At 41.8% G+C, this 20644-nt stretch overlaps 1 protein-coding gene across 5 annotated transcripts in view; it reads right to left on the bottom strand.

Moving 5' to 3' along the window:
* The window catches only part of PURA (purine rich element binding protein A), a 126500-nt gene extending 108010 nt beyond the window's left edge, over positions 1-18490 (bottom strand). The window contains exons 1-2 of one of the 5 annotated variants that reach the window (XM_026508124.4): positions 18042-18482; positions 6942-12345 (exon numbers count right to left, since the gene is read on the bottom strand). In XM_026508124.4, coding sequence (XP_026363909.1) covers positions 11233-12201 — 969 coding nt within the window. In that variant the 5' untranslated portion in view covers positions 12202-12345; positions 18042-18482 and the 3' untranslated portion in view covers positions 6942-11232. Of the gene's footprint in view, positions 1-6941; positions 12346-12869; positions 12958-18041 lie in introns of those variants that run through there. The other 4 variants (XM_026508125.4, XM_044387454.3, XR_003318547.4 and 1 more) reach the window with 4 other exon arrangements.
* Between the last annotated feature and the right edge of the window lie 2154 nt (positions 18491-20644).

Here is a 20644-nt window from a genome sequence, read left to right as displayed (position 1 = left end):
AACAAAGTCTGTTTAAGTGTTTAATGTTATTTCCTTTTTGGTCCTATACAGAATGCTATGACTTCTATATAGGTCTGAATGCTGCTCCATGTAGATTCCTTCTGTATATCTAAAAATATATACTTTTCAGTAGTTCAATACATGGTTAATCTTCCCACAGTGGAAGATTTTTGTAATCACAAGTTGCAAAGTAGAAAAAAAATCTCCTTTCTAAGAAAGGAAATATACTTTCCTATTGTACACTTTTGAAGAAGCCCAAAGGCATGCACCAAAAATCATTATGAAAACTAATACATGCACTACTAAAATGGTGTAGAGTTAGGACTTAAAGTGCTGTTTCTCAATTTTTAAATTTGGAGAAGACATTTTGTCAGTTGTTGACTCAAAGATCTCCCCCCACCCCACCCACCCCACTCCATGGCATCAAGAGAGAAAAGTAAAAAGTATGCATAAATCTTTAAACTATTCTTTACATAGGGGAAAGGACAGATACAACAACTATCCTATTTATAAACTGGATTCCCAGTTTTAAATAAAACCAATATTTACTGGTAAAAATTGTCAAAGCTAATACATCCAAACAAATGTTGCTAGTAAATAATGTTCTACATAGAGAATAATTTACTTTGGTTTTATGTACCTTCTCACAAATAATACTGGTGTCCCATACGTCACCAAACTGATGTGTTCCAGCAAAGTTGTAAGGCAAATCTTTTTTTTTTTTCCCCAGTGACATCTTTTTTCCTAATAGACAAAACTAAAATCTTTTGGTGAGGAAGGGGTTAAGATAAATGGCTAACCCCTTGGCATCCTGAGCATTGTGGTTTATCAAACTCTACCCTGCTAGAAGCTGTCAGGCACCCTGACCCCTGCCTTGAACCAGGAATGGCTCCCATGTCTAGAGATGCCCTGACTCCTTATAAATAGCTCTCAGAACATTGCTTCTTTTTTCCTTCTGTCTGGATGTCTAACAAAGCTGGTTGCAATGTCACATTTTGCTAGTAGGGGCCACCATCTAACAATAATTCCAATCTGAAATGTTTTAAGCCAATAGTTAGTTCTTAATTTTATCAATTAATTGCATTAGAATTTTCTCTATAGAGTTTACTTAGAGCAGAGATCCTTAACTTGGGTTTCAGAAGATGTGTGATGCCCCTGAGGTTGCATGTAAAATTATCTGTGTATGTGCATTTTTTTTTCCCTGGGGAGAGGGTCCATCACTTTCATCAGATTATCAAAGGTTTCTGTGATCGCAAAAAGGGGTTACAGGGACTCAGAGGGATACCCGTAATTCATTTTATACTAGGGTTGGGAAATGGGTGCAGAAAACTAAAAATGGCCTCAAAAAAAGGGGGCCAATTTGCTGATCTTTTCCCTTTATTCAAATTTGGGAAATAAGTGCTTCAACCTAGGAAAAATAATTAAGCTGATTAAACTCCATTAAAAAATAATCAAAGCCACTTTCTAAAATATTTTCATTTTCCATATATGGTAAGTTTAGTCTCCAAGAAAAGGTCTGGAGACTGAATTTTGCTCTTTTCCCTAAGGAAATTCATAAACACAATGCTGATCATCATTCACATTTACAGATCTGACAACCTAAAACTTAAGACAACTCTAACACTATAGCCTTTAGTTTACGATTTTGAGTAAAGGATTATCTAGAGTCAAATACACATTTGCCAACCTTCATTCCCCCAAATTGGTCCATAGTTAGACAACTATCGGGCACAATTCCACTAGATAAACCTAAAATTTGAACAATGGAAGTTTAACTTTCTATCCCAATTGAAAACAAAACTACAAGGTTCTACAATAAAGGCCAGCCACAAACGTTCACACAATGTCATAGAGGACTTACACATTTCAATACATCACTGAATTATCAACAGAGTTTGCAAAACATGAGATCCAGAATGACTACCATGCTGAGAAGAGCATGTCAAGAATTAAAACACCACCCTGTGCCCCCCCCCCCATCGAGAAATACACTCAGGCATTCCAAAAATAAACCAGATCTAAAGAGAGGCCTCTCACTTGTTAGTTTTAAGTATGAAGCGCCCAAAAGGATACAGGGAAGGAAATATAAAATGAAATAATTAAATAACTTACAAAAATTAATTTTAGCCAAAACATATTTCTGTTCTATTGACAAAACTATCAACCTTTTTTTTTTTTTTTTGCAATTTTGAACACTGTGTTGCACAATCTCACTAAGACAAAAAATGTGTTCACAGGTACACATTTTGTTCTCCTATTCTTCCTAGAGCACAACTTGAGGTTATAAGAATGCTTCTAGTTAAAATAAAGTCTCTTATCCCTTGCCACCCTCCCCCCCTCAAAAAGTGAGTGAACCTTGAATTCCAAAAAGGAATATTCATTTAATGTAATTATTTCAATACCAGTTATATCACATAGACCATGATGAAACTCTATGAGCATTATGGAAAACTACATAAAAGAGGGAGCTGCCACTTGCCACCCACTTCACTTCCAGCTTTTTAAGCCAATACCCAGCTAGACTCAGATCTCATTGACTTCAGTGAAAATAAATCAACACTCCGAAAACAGGCCATTTCAGGCAGGAAACTGGATCTCAAAGACATCGTTTCATATACATACATATATATATATTTTTTTTTTCTATCCTAAGCTTTCACTTTGTCTATTCAAATAGTTTAATAAAGCTCACATTTACAAAGGATTATATTGGCAAATAAAGGCCCATATTAAAAATTTTTATCAAAACAAATTTTTGTTCTACATACCTAACACTAAGAAATATTTTCTTGGACTTATAAAGCATATTTAATTGCATATAAGTTTTGCTTTGGGTGGGATATTGAAAACAATTCTGTAAGAAATTAGAAAAGACTAGAAACAAAAGTGAAAGTGACTAGTCTTAACTTTCAAAAAATCAAGTGCAAAGATAAATAGTGCAAATAATGAAAACTAGAAATTTTATAGGCAACTTTACATCTTTCCTGCTTTTGCACTTTTACATATTGATAACTTTATAAACCCTAACAACTGTATGCAGCATGGAAATGGGCTATCATTTATCTCCATTGACTAGACTCAAGGAATCCTTTCAAAGGCAGTCATTTAAATCACTGGTTCTTGACTAGGTTTGGGAATTCACTTTTTAAAAAACAATTCTCAAGGGAGGGGCTATTTAAGAAGGCTCTGCACGGACTTAAACAAGTTATAGAATGTAATTGTATCATAATTTAAAATCGGTAGGATGGGAAAAACATACTAAGTGGTAACTCTAAAAAATAAATTATAATAAAAATAATTCTATTGTTAATGAACTTGATATTTGTTTTTAAAAAAAGTTACGTTCCAGATACAAAATCAGAACCTCTTTTTTTAGCTAAGAAATTTTATCACTAGCGTATACAGATTTGGGTAAAATGAAATAAATACTGTCAGAATCACTGAGAATAAGTCCATATTAAACTAAAAAGGAGTCCAAATAAACTTGAATTATGTAATTTAATAAAAATATTACAGCAATTCTTTATCTTAAATAATTAAAAATGTTCCTGGGACACTGGGAACAGAAATCTAGACACTATCAGTTCACCCTACAAAGAACATAAGAACTTCCAAGATATACTAAATTACATTACTATCTGCCACCACTGGACACTTGGGAATTCTACAACTTTAAAGTAACAAAGTGGGACAACAAAAAGAAATTTGAGTTTGGGGGGGTATGTTGTCTAATTTCAGAAATATAGTATTATTGAGGGTCTCATAAGGTCCACAATCTTAAATGATGGGACTGCAAATGTAAAAGAAATGAAAAGATACCTAAAATTGCAGTTTAGTGTTTCTACTTGGTTTACTCTCCTCTTGTAAGAAATTAATGTGGACCAAAGGCTCAAGGTTCTGTAAAATCAAGGCATGATATGGATCTTTATGAACTGTAAAATCAAATGATTTGATCAAAGGACCATTTTGAAAAGTAAAGCTAAACTACACTGTAACATGAGCCCAGGAAAAGAATCTGTACCATAAATGTTTCTGATAGTTTAAAAATGATAAGTGAAAAAGTTTGAAATTTTCTTATCTTCTTTCCCTCACAATAGTAAGTCCCCAGTACCAACAGGCTTTGACCAGAAAAGCTGTCATTCCACAACTGTGCTACTTAATTTGTCCAGAAAAGCAAACATCCTACACCTGAAAGCAGATTTGTATAATGCATCATCATCATCATCATCATCATCATCATCATCATCATCATCATATCTAGCTACAGACCAACAGCTTTCTCGTAACCAACAAGGGACCCATTTTCTCCGACTTTATTGAAACTTCATTAGTGAAGATCAACTTCATTGTCCTTAGCAAACAATGCTCATTTAAGACTCCACCTTAGTATCTTTTCCTACCTCCAATAAAAACTTCTCCCACTTTACCTCCAAACCATTCCCTTATATAACTCTCACACTCCCATTCATGAAGACATTAAACGGTTCTTCCCTTTCTGCTCTCAAATTTCCAAACCAGTAAATCTCAGCCCCCAGTAACTTACCTAAAATACACATACCTCTTACTCTCTTCAATACACAAATTTCTTAATGATTTCAATGCCCTTCAGATTGCCAGTTTAAGACTATGCCTCAGAAAAACTGCCCAATTATCTCATTATACAGAAATCTTTCTGGGATCAGTTAGCTATGGTCTAAGGCAGAAGCCAACAATTTCTTTACTTCCCTCTTAAAGGGGTAAGTTCGAGTGTCACTGGCAGGCCTATGGTAAGGAGAAGAATAAAGGACAGTGAAATGAGGAAAAAGGAAGATGGGAAAAAAAAAAAAAACCAAACGTATATGGTAGGGAGGTAGGTCAAATGCCACCAACAACTACCTACACTGGAAATTGCCAATACACTCCAGCTGAACGGGAGCTTGATCCAATCCCAACATGTGTCTAATAATTCATTAGCTGATGCCCACCACTGGTTGAGCTAGTCAAGGTGAATACATAAGTCACCTGTCCCCTAAGTTTGCTACTTCACAATAAGGACATCTTAAGTCCTCCGAGGATCCTTCTGTTTTAATCCAGTTTAGACTAAAACACATGTTAAGAAGAGTACTTCCATGATTCTCAAAATTCCAGAATATAAAGGTTTGGTCCTTGAACTTGGAGGCCTCTTGAATTATTAAAAGTGTACCCTAAATCAAGAAAATTAAACTTTTAGCTTAATTTTTTCCCATGAAATGCTATAAAATTTTAATTAATAAGCAAACTGCTAATAGTCATTAAAACAAAGTATGCTTTCATGAAAATTCAAAAAATCTTGCAATTCCAAAATGAGTAAAATATTTCTGGTCCTTAAAAATTAACTTTATTTTACATAGAGGATCACCACCATGTTTCTACCTATCAAACAAGACAATTTTCCACAAAAGCAAAGCACATCAGGGGGAAAAAAAAGAAAAGAAAAAGAAAACAAATACCAAACATAATATGGGGACAAAATAAAAATACATGAGTAACTATGAAAAAATTTTTTTAAGAAAAATATTTCTAACGGATGACCTTTGCCGTTACTCAGCTTTCCTAAAGACATGAATTGACTAGACCATTCAACATCAAAACTTGGTAGTCAGTTTAGGAGCTGTAAGATGACAAATTGTTAGCTTGAAACCAATCATATCTTTCTCTTTTCACTTGGTTGTTTTTGGATTATGAAATTCTACCTGACATGACAATGCTAGTTTAGATCATCTTCACTTAACCCATAACAATGAAATTTGTTTGAAAAGAGTCTGTCAAATGGCCTAGGCCTTAAATTTAGGTTTTTAGGATCAAATAACTCCCCAACTATTAAAATCAGGTTTTCTTAAAAATATATTGCAAATTCTCTATGGTAATTAATGCAGTTGGGTGAAAAGAGTAATTTTAATAGCAGTGATCATTTTAGCTTTATAGTATACTCCATTACAAATGGTCTAAATTCAGTTAATTTGCAATTAAAGAACCCAGAAATATAATTTATGATTTAGAAATGGATAAACTTTAACAGAAAACTTTACACAGATAAATTCAGTGAATTTGCTCACTTAAGCAATTCCAATAAATTCTTTCCTATTCATTCCACTCTCATGAAAAAGTATGTATCTCTCCAAATTACTAAGATATTCAAATTTAAGGATATTCAACTATAAATGTTATACTCAGAGTCATCACCAATTGTTCCAAACCTAAGTTGCTAAGACTCCCTTTTTTTTAGCATCCTTTTACATAGAAAGCAGGATCTCATTCTGATATTGAAAAAACTCAGAAAAGGGAAAAAAGTCATTAGATTTGGTATCTCATTTTCTTAATGGGGAAAAATATTAAAAGTATGTTCACATGTAAAATAAAGTGAATTGTGGAGCTATGAAAACAACTACAGTAACAATTTCAGAAATCTCCATTCTAAAATCATCTGGAAATGTGTGCGTGTGTGCGTGCGTGCATGCGTGTGTGTGAAATATGAAAAAATGAGTGGGAATATTGAAGAAGAGAGGGTGAACCATGTGTGGGAGACAGAAGTAATAATCATGCCCATGGTGCGTTCACCAGGGCTGGCATATAACCCAAAATATCATAAAAGAAAAATATGTTTGGAAAGTTTCAATAGTGCCAAATGCAAAATGTTAAAGCACAGAAACAATGAATGAGATAACCCCCACAAACATCAAGTTCCATACGAAAACAGGAAGAAAAAAATTGACATGTGCATCTTTTTTAATATACCAAATCTTAATTGACTTAAAGATTATATAAAGTGCTTGGGCCATGGTTACCCACCCAGATGCTCATTATCAACGGACTTATCTCTTCCCCTCCCTTCCACCCAAATTTAGTACAGTGTTCCTGCAGAAAAAGTACAGCATTCCTATATTAATAAGAATAAGAAATGAAAACAGTGAGTACAACTGATATAGATCCATTGACTTTTATTACAAATGTACTTGATCACTTGGCTTCAAAAAGTTTAAAATCAATACCCTATTTTCTGTATGCCAGTACAAAGCAAACTGTTTTACAAATTAAATACCTAAAAATTTGACAAAAATATTAAAATTTGATGAAAAACAATTATAAAAATCCTTAATCTCTCTCTCTTCAAAAAAGGAGGCAGTCTTCCCAGTCCTATTATACAATATTAATAATATTCACCATTTTTAGAATAGGTAGCTAAATTATATTTTTCTGTTAGCATACAAAACTCTTAGACTAATAGATTTCATTTGTATATGCTCCAGTTAAGTTTGTGAATGCCATCTGATTGCAATATAATCAACTATCTTTAATTGAGTCCTAATTTACACTTATTTAATAATTTGCATAGTTTAAAAGGGATAAAGGTTATTCTACAACTAATTATCATAGGCTATTACAGTGCTATTTTTCAAGGCAATAAGTATTTGCTCCCAAATGAAATTAACTGTCTTTAGGCAGGGGTTAAAATTACTAGCAGCTTTCTCCATTACCTGAAAAATCAAACTGGAATAGTTATCCATCTCTAGATGTGAAGACCTAAAAACATATCGATATATTTTCCACTTTGAGTCAAATTTCAACCCCTGCATGGGACTAGAAAGTGAGACTTTCAAGGTTTTTATTTCCCTGTTGGTTTTGGTTTCTACTCTCCATGGCTTTTAGGAAGCTGGGAAAGTTTGTCTTTCCTGACTCACATTGTCTCTCCTTTCCATTTGGCAAATATTCATCTACCTTCAATCTGTATCTAGTAGAGGAAAAGCCGACATGGCTTTTCTTATGAACTTCCTTTGTTGTCAAAGGCATGTATAATGATTTCTACAGTTCTGGTTAGTTAACTTTAGCTCCCTCTGTGGCTGGATGACTGCTGCTTCTAACATCAGCATGATAAATAGGAGGCACAAATAAAAAGTAGCTTAAAAAAAGATTTGGTGATTTAAAAGAAAAAAAAAACGAACAACACCAAACACACACACATATATGGGCATTTCAAATCTGGTGGCTGATCTCTGGATTAAATTACTTGACAGTGTCTCTCATTTTAAAGAACGTCAATATTGCAATGCATTTCAAGTTTTCTTCTATACTTAGGCAAATAACATAGTTTAACCAAGCTCTTGGACCTTAATCGTAAGACAAAGCAGATCATTAAAAATAAGGCATACTTGTCAGGAATTAAGTTTTGTTTGCTTGTTTTTGGCACATTTGATCATACTGTCTTCTATGAATAACACATATGGTCAAATATACCATTTCCTTTTTCATTTCAGCACAAACAGGGCTTACCAACCAGTAAAATAAAAACAAGGAAAAACTCCAACATAAAACACTGAGATATAGAACCTTGGTAAAGTACCGAGCACCTGGGAGGAAGGGTGGGGAAAGGATGAAACAGTAGAGGGAAGGGAAGGAAGGTTGGGAGGGTGCTTGGGGAGGTAAAGTGAGATGCAAAAAAGAGCATCTTTACAGTCACTTAGTCTTTTCTAAGATCACCTCTTAAGTCTTAAAAGATTTGCACGTGGATTTCTTTTTAAACCCACTGACCATAAATCAGACACTGGTTTCAAAATCTTAGTAAGATTGTGTTTAACTGTTATAGTGTAAAGACAATTGCACAATATATGTGCTTATTGATCCGGTAGGATTCCAAGCAGAATCTGAAGTCTGTAGGTAAGAAAGGCTTCACTTTAGGTAACTCTGACCCTAAAGAAAACCTCATGAAAGAACTCGCATCTCAAAGAAAGGACACTTTGCCTAAGTTTGCTGTGTTTTTGTTGACTTGCACTACTTATTGCTGGCTACTATGAAACACTGATCTAGGAGTACTCCAACAACCTGTAGTACAAGGCTTAACTTTAAGAAGCTATAGTAAACAAGAGACAAAATCAAAGCAATTCTCTTTCCTAACTAGTAACAGCACAGAGAATGCAGTCTTTTCCATATCACAGTAAAAGTACAGTGAACAAAACAGCTCAACAAACCTTAAGACAAAAAAGTGCAGGTTATTAATGTTTACATGCAGTTGATAAGCATTCCAAATGTCACATTATGCACTGTAAAAGCTCAACTTTACTATATGGAAATAAGAAAAATGCACCTTGGGGGAAGGGGAAAAGCAATTTAATCATTTCCAGTGATTTTTGTAAGTAAAGAAATTCCTAACTATTGTACGGTCACCTCATATTTAACATTGTATGAATATTAAAAGCAAACAATTTAATGGGAAAATGCACAGTACAATGGAAATAGCTTGTTATTCAACACATACAGTAGATCTCAAAAACAAAGACAACACACTCAACCAGGGAGCTTAAAATACCAAATCAAAACCCAAAGAACCAGCAGAAAAAAAAAAAAAAAACCTTCAAAAAGACAACTGTTTCACCTTCCTAGGCCAATGCTTTACAATGTGAGAAGCACTGATACCTTCCAGCTCCTACAGGTGGTGTCTTCTACATACAGCAGTAAGCTCTATATGGCTGGATTTGCCAAGAAACAATTCCATCCCCAGAACTCTCTATATCAGACAAGATCCTTTTTTTTTAAACCAAAATACTTTCTACAGAATTCCAAACCAAAATGTACTGTTTAAGGCATCTTTTTTTTATAACATTTTCTCTTCACTCAAAGATGATAGTCATGCAGCAGTTTAATGATAAAAATATATTAATATTTTACTATACAGCAGCAAGAAGTTAGTTGTCAATTAAAAGCACACGAACATCTTTAAATGAAAACCTGTAAAAGACTATCGTTACAAACAATTTCAGTTTGGAGGACACCAGCTTGGTAAAGTGCTCTCCTAAGCTTTGCATTTTCATACCCTACACCTTGAATATATGAGTTATAGAACATACTTTTGAGAGAAGGCTTGTACACTTGGGGAACACAAATACATTAGCATATAATGTAGCCAGTAATAACTAGCACCACAGCTACATGGAAATCCTTTACACATACCAACTTGGCTTTCACTTTTAAAATGAAACTCAGAATCCATGGCTCAGTAGGATAACTATAATTGTGTTGCTCTGCTTTTTAACAGGTCTACATAAGTTAATAGCACTGGCAAAAATCAAAGAATAGCTTCAGACCTCTTACTAGTTTAGGAGACAGTGCTAGTGACCACAAATAGACTCGCTACCTGATGTCCAAGTACAGGTTCACTGGAAATTGCTGCACGTTAGTTAAGTTTTTAAAATCTTTCTACACATAATAAAAAAAATATATTATGAACGATACATCTCATATACACAATAATGACAAAACACCTACTCAGTCAAAGCAAACAGATGCAGAAAAATATTATGGGAGATTTCCTTTTTCTTTCTTTCTCTTTTTCCTTTTACTATTTGGATAACTTTGGTTCCAACCGTAAAAATCACAACTTAGCAAATTTCATTTAAATGCCTTTTTTAATAATTTCTTCATGTTCACAGAAGTTTCACTGACCATTTTTATATGTTTAAGGTCCAGATGCAATGCATATTGTATAAAAGAGAGCACTTATTGTTTACCTTGCATGAATTAAACCTACGTACCTTTAACTCTACAAACTTCTGCATAACATTTAGACAAAGCTCAGACACACAGCATGCCTAGCCCTCATATATATACACATCTCTAATCACAGGTATATAGGGTGTCAAATATACTATAATAACCTCCATGTAAGGTTTGAAATTTGGTAACAAAATGAGAAAAACTAAAAATATTATTTTACGTGTTCTAAAATATCTCTTTTTTGTGCTAAAGTCAAATGTTAGCTCAACATGAAAAGGACTTTTATATAATTCAGCAATATTATAATCTTGACCATTTTGCAAACACTTTTAATAATAATAGCTTAAACGTGTACAAAAGTTCTTGGTTAATTAGGGAAATAAACACTCAGTTCTTTATATTTTTTAATCAAGTAGGAAACACAGTTCATATAATGTTATTACTTTTTGTATTTTTTTTGTTTTTTGTTTTTAGCAGCTGCTTACTGTTTTATATGGTGGATAAAGTGGACAACATCCAGCGATGGGTGGCAAGTCAAGAAGAGAAACTGTCAGTTGGTGGAGGTTCTGTGGGTGGTGCTCCCTTGGAGTTAACAGTTATTTCTTTTTTTTTTTTTTTTTTACTTTTTTACTTTTTATTCTCTCTCTTTCTTTACAGTATATTTTCTGTGTGTGTGGCTGTGTGTGTGTGTGTATGCATGTGTGTGTGGGTTTTTTCCATTCAGTTTGATCAATCTTCTTCCCCTTCTTCCTCACCCTGCAGCAACAGGGTGGCAGCGGCGGTCTCCTCCTGCTGCTGCTGCTGCTGCTGGTGGAGCTGCTCACAGGCAGCTCGCTTCTCCCTCTGCTTCTCTTGAATCTTCTTCATCTCCTCCGAGTACTTGCAGAAGGTGTGTCCAAACTTGGCCCACACCTTGTAGGGCACGGTGATGGAGTTGCGGTAGGTGGGCTTCACCTCGCTCACTCGCATAAACACGCCGTACTTGTTGGAGCCCACATCAAAGAAGAAGCGCTTGTTGTCCACAGTCAAGGAGGTGCCCTCGGGCAGCTCGGCCGGCTCCTCCTCCACTCCGTAGTCATCGATGAGCTTGGCCAGAGCGTCGCGGAACTCGATGAGCCCCTGTGCGGGCAGCGCAATGGTCTGGCCCTGCGTGGAGCCCAGGCCGGGCCCCCGGTTGACCGTCTGGCGGATGCGCAGGAAGCGGCCGCGCTGGTTCTCCTTGAGATCCATGTAGTACTTGCGGTTCTCGCGCACCAGGAACTCGCTCTTGAGCGCCCGGCGCGGCTCGTCCTGCGCCTGGGCCAGGTCGGGCGGCTGGCTGGGGCCCAGCTGCGCGTAGTGCTCGATGAAGTCGCCCAGGTAGTCGCGGAACTCCACGGCCACTGACATGGAGAGAGTGAGGCGGCTCTTGTTGCCGCCCGCGCCCACCTCAGCGATCTTCAGGAAGCGGCCCTTGGCGTTCTGCTTCACGTCCAGGTAGAAGCGCTTGTTCTGGATGTCCACCCGCTTGGAGGCCAGCTCCTGCGTCTCGTGCTGCAGCCCCCCCGGGGCCCCGCCGCCGCCGCCGCCACTGCCGCCGCCGCCCCCGCCGCCACCACCGCCCCCGCCGGAGCCTGAGCCCGAGCCTGGGTGCCCCAGGGAGCCGCCCGAGCCCAGCGCCGCACCACCCTGCTCGCTGCCGCTGTCTCGGTCCGCCATGATGCTGCGCTCCGCCGCCGCGCCGCCGCCGCCGCCTGCCGCTCCGCCCGCCGCCTCAGTCGCCTCAGCCGCCGCTGCTTTCCCTCCCCGGCTCCGCCTGCTGCCGCCGCAACCCCCACAGCCAGTCAGCCACTCTCGCGAGATCTGCGGGAGAGACGAGACCCGGTAACAGGGCACTGACTCCCCAGTACAGTAGCAGGGCGCCCTACTGTACGCGCCCACCCGCCCGCCGGCACGTGACATGCGCCCCCTCCCTGATGCCAGCCCCCTGCCCGCCCGCCCGCCAGGCGGCGCCCACCCGCCGGCCCTCACCCCACACCCCTGGCTGGGGGGGGAGGGAGGTTGTGGGACGCGCCGCGTCGCAGCTGCTGCCGCCACCACCACAGTGGCTGTCGCTGTTGGCCAGACCCTGAGCGGCTTCGGCCCAGGGAGTTGGGGGACCAGGGGTGAGAAGGGGACTGCCATACTAAGCACAGGGAGGAGGCCTGAGCTCTGCTTTCCAGTGACCCCAAAGAGAGGATGTAGGGAGAAGGGCCTGTGAAGCGCAACTGAGCCCGCTGCAGACAGGGGACACCGAGTCACGGCCACCCCCTTCCCTGTGGGCCCTAGCCAGACCCAAACCCATACCCAGACAGGCCCACCCACTGCCCGGCTGGGCTGTCTCCTACCGCAGAGACCTGGCCTCAGAGGCGGGCTAGGAACAGGAGAGGTGGTGCGGCGGTAACCCTTAGCTGCAGAAGGGGCTGCCTAGGATGAGGACGGGGCGCCGGCAGCAGTGGCGCGGAGCAGTAGACACCTAGCCCGTCCCTCCCCTCGCTCCCGCCGCTCCCCCTCCCCGCGCACGGCAGCGGCTCTGGCCTCAGATGATCCCGCTCCCCCCCTCCCCCCAACCGCAGCCCCGCACAGTCGGGCGGGCGGGCGGGCGGGCGGGCGGGCGCACTCACCGGCGGGGGGGGAGCCGAGCAGAGGACGGCAGCCGCACCAGGGCCGGGGTGCCCGCAGTGCCTGTTCCCGTTGGCTCTGCCCTTCCCCCCAAGCAACAATCAAAAGGAAACCCCACACTCACCCAAAAACCATCAACCAGCCTCCTTTGGGACCACAACTGCCCGCCTGCCTCCCCCTCCTCCTTCCGAGATTTGGGGAAGGGGGGCACCCTGCTCAAGGCTGAGCCCAACCTCGGTTGCCGGCCAGCTCTGCGGATGAACCAGGCCCTGCTGAGCCTTCAGCCCCCAACCCACTCTTCTTCCCCTCTGGAAGGACCCAGAATGGAGGAGAAAACCAAGCAAGATTTAGGAAATTCACGAGCTAAAAATGCCAGGAATTTCCTGGGAAACGCAGTTCCTTACGGGTTTCATTAACGCAGGTTCATTCGCTCCTTTTACCCCTCCTCCCAGAAACTCTTAAGTATCAAGGAGAGCCCCCACCTCTCAAAAAGTAAAATATTAAGTGATTAATGGTTTTTAGGTGACAGCTACGTTACCAGCCACGAATTAACCAATGAATCTTTGGACAGTGACAGCTAAAGGGGGTGTCTGGTCTCGGAAAGGGGCTCGGAAATTAGTGAATGCTATCCTCCTAGATCTAAGGCATAATCTGGGGCCTGTTTTCTTTCTCCTAGATATACAGCAAATGCTCATACTCCCTCCCTGCAGTCTGTAGTTCTAACAGTTGAGGGAGAGCTAAGGCCTATCTCCAGGGGAACCCCTGCCAATCCCCGTACATTCTCCCTATTACCTTCTGCACCGGGCTCAGGGGATACAGACCTCACAGCTTTACTCCTGGCTTTCTCAAGCATCGATTGCTGCCTCCATCCTTAGAAGAGTGTGTCTGTCCCATCTGTGAGCTCCATTCCCACTGAACATCCCTCAACCCCCAAAGTTAAGGAATCTTGCCTCCCTCATTCAGCCCCAGAGACGGCTGAATACATAGTTGTGCAAGCTTCCTGGAAAAGAAAGGGGTAGATCAAGTAATGATCAAGAAACACAGACCAGTCTAGGACATAAGCCTTGTCAATGCCTGAGCCCTCAAAGTCCCCTAATATATCCTTTCATCACCTAGGCAAACCTGCCTGCTAAGTATTCACAGCTTCCTTTTTCTCTTAGCAAGGTCTCCGTTCTACCCAGCATTAGCTCCTTTGGCTCTGGGTTGATGTTTGCTACTTCCCGCTAAAGAGCAAGAAACAGGGAAAAGCACGATGGCTACCAAAGAGCAAACTGGAGTAGTCCTGTGGGAACCAGCTCCAGAACCACCCACCTGTCCAGTGGTCCCTGAAATGGTTCCCTGAAGGGGAGGCCCATTCTGAGAGACAAAAATCCAGACTTTGGGCCCCATAAAGAACTTCTCCTTAGTTGGGGGGGGGCATCCTCCAGTATCGTGAAGTAACCCTGTTGGTGCTGATTTTTCTATACTCCCTCCCTGTCCCCAAGTCCGCAGGGAAGGGGAGAGAAGAACTTTGGCGAACTTCCGACTGCGCAAAATTTCAAGTGAGAAAAAGCAGTGGCTCCTGCAGGCTCACACAGTAGCGATCAGGACCCTGGATAGACCCTGGCCCCAAACTGGGGCGGAAAGGCTGAGTGGCAGGGTCTCCACACAGAGCAGGGCGGGGTATTACGCTCCCAGCTGTAAAATGAGGCTAAGATCTGTTTAAGATCTAGAAGAGCCGCTGCTCTTCTTCTGGGGTTTACCTTGCGCAGAACCAAGCCCTTGCCCCTTCCAGAGAGCTCATAGCAGCAAGAAGCCCAATGGGATTGCGATGAAGGGGCACGCGCCTGCCAGTCCCTGCCATTCTTCCACACTAATGACTGCTTCCTCCAGGAGAGAAAACTAGGGTTTAAAACTGCCCATCTTCTTGGACCAACTTTAGAGTCTAAATTTCTTGCCCTCTGTCCCAAACATTTACATCCAGGGGTTCTGAAGCGGTTTGAGTTTGGGAACACCCCGATTTTCTGAGAAAGTGTCACCAGAAACTGAGTTCTTAGTTCCCCAGCGGAGAGGCAACTGATGAAGTTTCTAGACAAAACACAAGTTAAATATCATCTGCATGCTTACACTGGGAATTTTAAGCCCAAATCAGCAAACGATTGAGACCTGGATCTCTCCACATAAATATGCACTTACTTATGTTATACTATTTGTTATATATGTATACAATTTCTGTCATTATATACCAGTTTCTTCCCTATTTTACAAATGTATCTAAAAGATAAACAAGGTTAACAATGGCTTTTCCAAAATAATTCAATGATAAATTGGATAGTTAGTACATTTTCACTACTCAAAAAGTTAATTTCAGGATAAGCCTGTATGTGGGGCTTTGGTCAGACTAGGGAGGGCATGGTGGTGAAAGGCGGCTTTCCTTAGGCTACAGAATACAGTAGCCTTAAAAGGCAGTCTGGGAAGAATGAATATTGACTCAGAGTAAAGTCTTAAAAAGTTTAGAACCTTAAAAAGAATTTCAAAGTTAGATTTGCATCCTAACATTGAAACTCCATTAGAAAATTTGTAGATTTGAAAAGACTTCCAGGCATTTGCTAATTACCTAAATAATATACTTAGTAAATGAAAAGTCAGTTCTAGTGTCTAGCTTTTTGAATTTGTTATTTTGAAACAAACAGTTGTAAAATTAAACTGATGATTTCAATACAATGTAGGGAATGCAAAGGGGAAACGAAATATATTAATATGCAGCAAAATATAGGTGTTAACTAAAAATCATCAAAAAATATTCCCTTTCTACTCAAAGTTTGCTTACTTTAAAAAATCTGGTAAATATCTTTAGATTTCTTGTGCTCTTTTATTAATACTACACACACATTTTGAAGAGAACAGAGATTGCTTTATTTTTAATCCCACTATCTCTATGTCGTTAACAAACTCTTACCAACAAAAAATTGTTCACAAGTGAAACAAACATTAGGCAGAACAAGAAGGAAAAAAACCTTTCTTCCTCAGCCTGAAACTACAGGGGATTCTAAAATAATCTAATTCAGCTTTAGTCTTTAAAAGTAAAAATTAATACACACATGTTTTTAAAATAAACTTGGAGGGAGGGAATCTACCTCTGGGTAATGAACCCTTTTGATTATGGAGTTCCCAACAGAAACAATATGCTGATTAATATCACAGATTTCCAAAATAAAAAAGCAAGAACATTAGAAATTGTGTTTTCAAGCGCTACTTAGGTTAAATGCCTGTCTTAAACTAGACAATTATCTTCAATACCCAAATCATTAAAACTAACTGGAATGTTGCATTGCAAGTGTTCGGAGTAGAGGAATTACCCATTTCTTCTCAGGGCTATCTACCAGGAAAATGAAGCGTAAAGTAAAACGTTTAACAACAACAAAGACTAATAGTAATAGTATTTCATCAATCATTTTTTTAAAAAGCATATCGTCCTTCTATAGTTCATCTAATCTTTAAAATTATGCCTCTCCAATGCTATTTTAATGTTTAAAGATATGAATTAAACATTCAAAATCTGAAGAGAACAATCCATGTGATAGAATCCTCGCACTTCACAAAATGTTTTCATTTTAACCATTTGCAAAAGAGTTAAATAAACGTAGCACACATTCTAAATTCGATAAAAGATTCCGAGAACCCGACATTTTATGTACCCAAAAGGCCCAAACAGAACCGATGCAAATGTCAATAGCTCACTCTCTTCCGGCTGATACTTAAAAGGTTTTACTAGTACCCAAAGGAATGAAATCAGCAACGCTCCACACTCTAGTCAACACTCCAATTTTCAAAGCCGCAATTCGCAAACGTCAATTTGGGCTGGAAGCAGTGGGGGTCTTGAAGTAATAAAAAAAATTCCTTTTCTCCCCTGACAGTCTACCAAAGGATGTCAAACCAAATTCCGTCTACTGTAAAGCACTGGGACCTCCCTTCCAAGGACACGGGACACAAGCATAGACACCGCTGCCAAAAAGCTCTCCAAAAGCACCTGGCCCGACAGAACGAATTAGAACCCTTAAGAGGGTCCCTCACAGACAGCAGAAATGAAGGTGGCATTAATTCAGAGGTAGACAGCAACGAGCCAAAGAAAGTTGCCCTAGCCGGACTTGGGCCTTTCTCTACACAAGTTCAGAATCAAGGCAGATATATTTGTGGGGGTCTCTTCTACAGACATCTCAGCCGCCTCCGGAGCCCACTGTCGCTCAAAGACAAGACCCTCCAGCTTCGCATCCGTTCCTTTTGCCCCCGAACAAAGGCAGAGGAGACTGCTGAGCTGACCTAGCTCCGTGGGGCAGCAAAAATGCCTTGTTCGGGCCACCCATCCTTGGGCCTGCCTTCATCTGCGATGTCAGCACCAATGTATTATTTTTTATTTTTACAACGCATCCTGGGCGGGTGTATGCATTGCGGGGGTGGGGGTTGAACAGAGAAGAGGAGGGGTTGGTAGTGAAGCCTAGAACCCTCCTTCCTCTCTCCTCCTGCCAGGGTTGCTGTGCAGGGAGTGTCGGCCTCTTTGGCGCACTGTCCCAGGGCCGGGGCGAAGGTGGCCAGGGGAAATGGGGCTTAGGGATCGCTAAGCAAACGGCACCATTGGTGGTCTACAAGCATCTGCGGAGGTAGGATTGCCTTTTTTTTTTTTTTTTTTAAGGGGCGTGTGATTTTGTTCTTTTTTTGGAGGTGGGAGTTCGTTCGTTCGTGCGCTACGGGGGTGGGGGGGGGATGTTGCTGCACTGCCAGAGTCCCCGAAGGGAGGGTGCGAGGATGTCTACAATGGTACAATAATCATTCCTGGGGCATAAGAGGGCAATTAGAGGGGACGGGGTGGGCGGCACCTCGAGTTGTGGCAGTGGCAGCAGAGAAGGTCGCGAGGGGCTTACCCGGGCGGGCGGGCGCTGTCCTGCCGCAGGTGAGGGAGGGCGCGGGCTGGAGGGAGGGAGGGCGCGCGCTAGGCAGGCGCTAGGCTGGCGCGAGGAAAGGGGGAGGGGAGGAGGGGGAGGAGGGCGCGCGCGCGCGCACACCTGTCCTGGACAGCGGCGCGAGCCGAGCGGCGCCTCACTCGGGCTCTGCCGGCTGAGGAGGAAGGAGGGCGGGCTGGCAGGCGGGGGCGGGACGCCGAGGGGAGGAGGAGGAGGCGGCTCGGATGGCTGGCTCGGCTCTCGCTCGTTCTCCCTCCCGCGGGCAAGTCCGGCTCACACCCTGCTTCTCCCGCTCACTCACAGCCCCCTTGGCTCTCCCTCCTCCTCCTCCTTCCCCTGCGGGATCCGCTCGCCGCCGCCGCAGACGGCAAGTCGTGGCAGCCAGACGTCGGCGCGTAACCCGGCGCTCCGTGCGTGACTCCGAGCGACGTCAGCGCGCGCTCCGCGTTACCCACCATCTCTCCCCCATCCTCCCACCGTGGCTCGCGCCCTCCGCCCTCGCGTCCCTCCGTTTCAGTTGCCGCGGCGGCGGGCGCGGAGCGCGCTCCCTCCGCCCCCCTCTTGCGCGTGCGCGCGCCTTCTCCGCCGTTGGCGCGTCAACAGCCCACGGCCCAGGCCTTGAGGCGCGTCTGAGGAGGGGGCTGCCTGTGGCCTCTTTGCCCGCACTTCCTCCACTCACCGCCCGTGGCGCCCCTAGGAGGACTTACCCTCGTTGGGCTTTGAAGGCTGGAGCTAGGCTCAGGCGGGGCTAGAGTCCCGTAGGGCCTGCATCAGCTCCAACTTAGGGCCCTAAGCGTCGTTACCGGTGCAGCTACCACCCTGTCACCCTCTCTCCCCCCGCCCTCGTTCCGCCCTCAAGTCTCAGGAGGCGATAGGGCTTTCATCTCCCGGGAGGGTCTCACCTTGGCCTTCAGACGCCCGCCGAGAGGGCTAGAAGGGCAAAATTAGCATAAAGAAGAAAGAGGCGAGACCGCGTTCAGGCTTTAGCCCCAGGAATCCTTGACAGGAAGCGTGGGGCTGCTGCCCAGCCTCCCACGCAGTGTAGGTGAAACTGGGCCCCTTTGAGGGACTGTGACTAAGGACAAAACCCTGATAAATATTATTTATGCGTCCTTGGGCTGAGAGGGAGAAAGTTAAGAGACGAGTTCATTTTCATAAATTGCTACGCAAGGACGAAATGCAGAACTATAAAATAGCCTTTTAAGAATTTTCTTGAAATCCAAGTTTGACAAGATTTTTGGTGCATGGTAACTTTTTTCCTCGCTTTGTATGCTGTCACATCTCCACCCTGTAACATTGCGTACCTAGAAGATGGATCCATTAAAAATTATCAGCTGCAAATAAATAGAAAGCTGCCTTGCCATCTTTATCATTATTTAAATAGGTCTCAGAGAAGTCAATCTGTAGCTTAGGAAAATTTAGTCACTGTCCTAACTTATTTAACTGAGTATATTTTAATTTGAAGTTACCTTGCAATGCACAGTAAAATACCCTTTTAATAGGCTACATTAGACTTTTAAACTCATTTATTATAGGACCAGACCTTTTTTTTTTTTTTTAGGAAGCTTATCTAATTAAGCCTCTGAGGCAAGTAGGAGGGAGATGAAATTAACCCCATTTTATAGATGAGAAAATCAAGTTACAAAAATGTAAGTCAGTTGTTCAGAGTTGCAAGGAGTCTGTCACCGATAGAGGGAAACACCTTTGGTCTATTATTGCTTGCTTTATCCACTAAGCCAGAAATCCCTCAATTGTTTACTTCCGCTATCTTTGGATGCCCCTCCCCCATGTATTATAGGCAGTGCCTAATGTCTGAGAGAAACAAATTTGGAAGGTATTCCTGGAGACCCCAAATCACAGAGGACTAAAGGGTTTGAGGTTGGAATTTTCTGCCATAGAAAACTACAGCTGAGCAATCAGTTATTGTGAAACAGTTCAGATTCCATACTAACAGCAAAATGTTTATTAATCCTTAGAGGTAAGAAAATTTTTGAGACAGGTTTAAGAATGATGGGTCATTTCTTTTGAATTGCTTCTTTATTCACCTCATCTTTAGGTGGCAGCACTACTATATAAGTATCTTAAAAAGTACAGTCTTCTGCAACTTGATATCCTAAAGAGTGTTTTGCCCTAAATGCATCCATCTCTATTGTGGAGATTAGAAATATGAAATCATCCCTGAGAATTAGAATATTTGGGTTCTAGAGGAAGAAAAACAGAAAGGCTTTCAAAAGAGAAGTTAATACATGGAGTTACTGAGAAAATATTTGAAAGTTTTTAAAAAGCTTTTTCTTTTTTTAGCTGTATGAGGAACAAGAAGCATCTTTACTCTAAACCTGATCTTGTATTGAACCAGCACAAAATAACCTTCCAAAACAAACCACACTTTTTCAATACTGCATATTAAGAATTTACAAGTTTAAACTTGCTAGTTGTATAGTTGCCAGTATTCTAACTACAATTTTATTTTATTTTATTTATTTTTAAAATAAGTTCTACGCCCAACATGGGACTTGAACTCATGATCCCAAAATTTAGAGTTGCATGCTCTACCGACTGAGCCA

This window comes from Ursus arctos, unplaced genomic scaffold (assembly GCF_023065955.2).
Source record: "Ursus arctos isolate Adak ecotype North America unplaced genomic scaffold, UrsArc2.0 scaffold_5, whole genome shotgun sequence".
NCBI lineage: Eukaryota > Metazoa > Chordata > Mammalia > Carnivora > Ursidae > Ursus > Ursus arctos.
The sequence above is the reverse complement of the archived record's forward strand: the minus strand, read 5'-3'. Positions and strand labels throughout refer to the sequence as shown.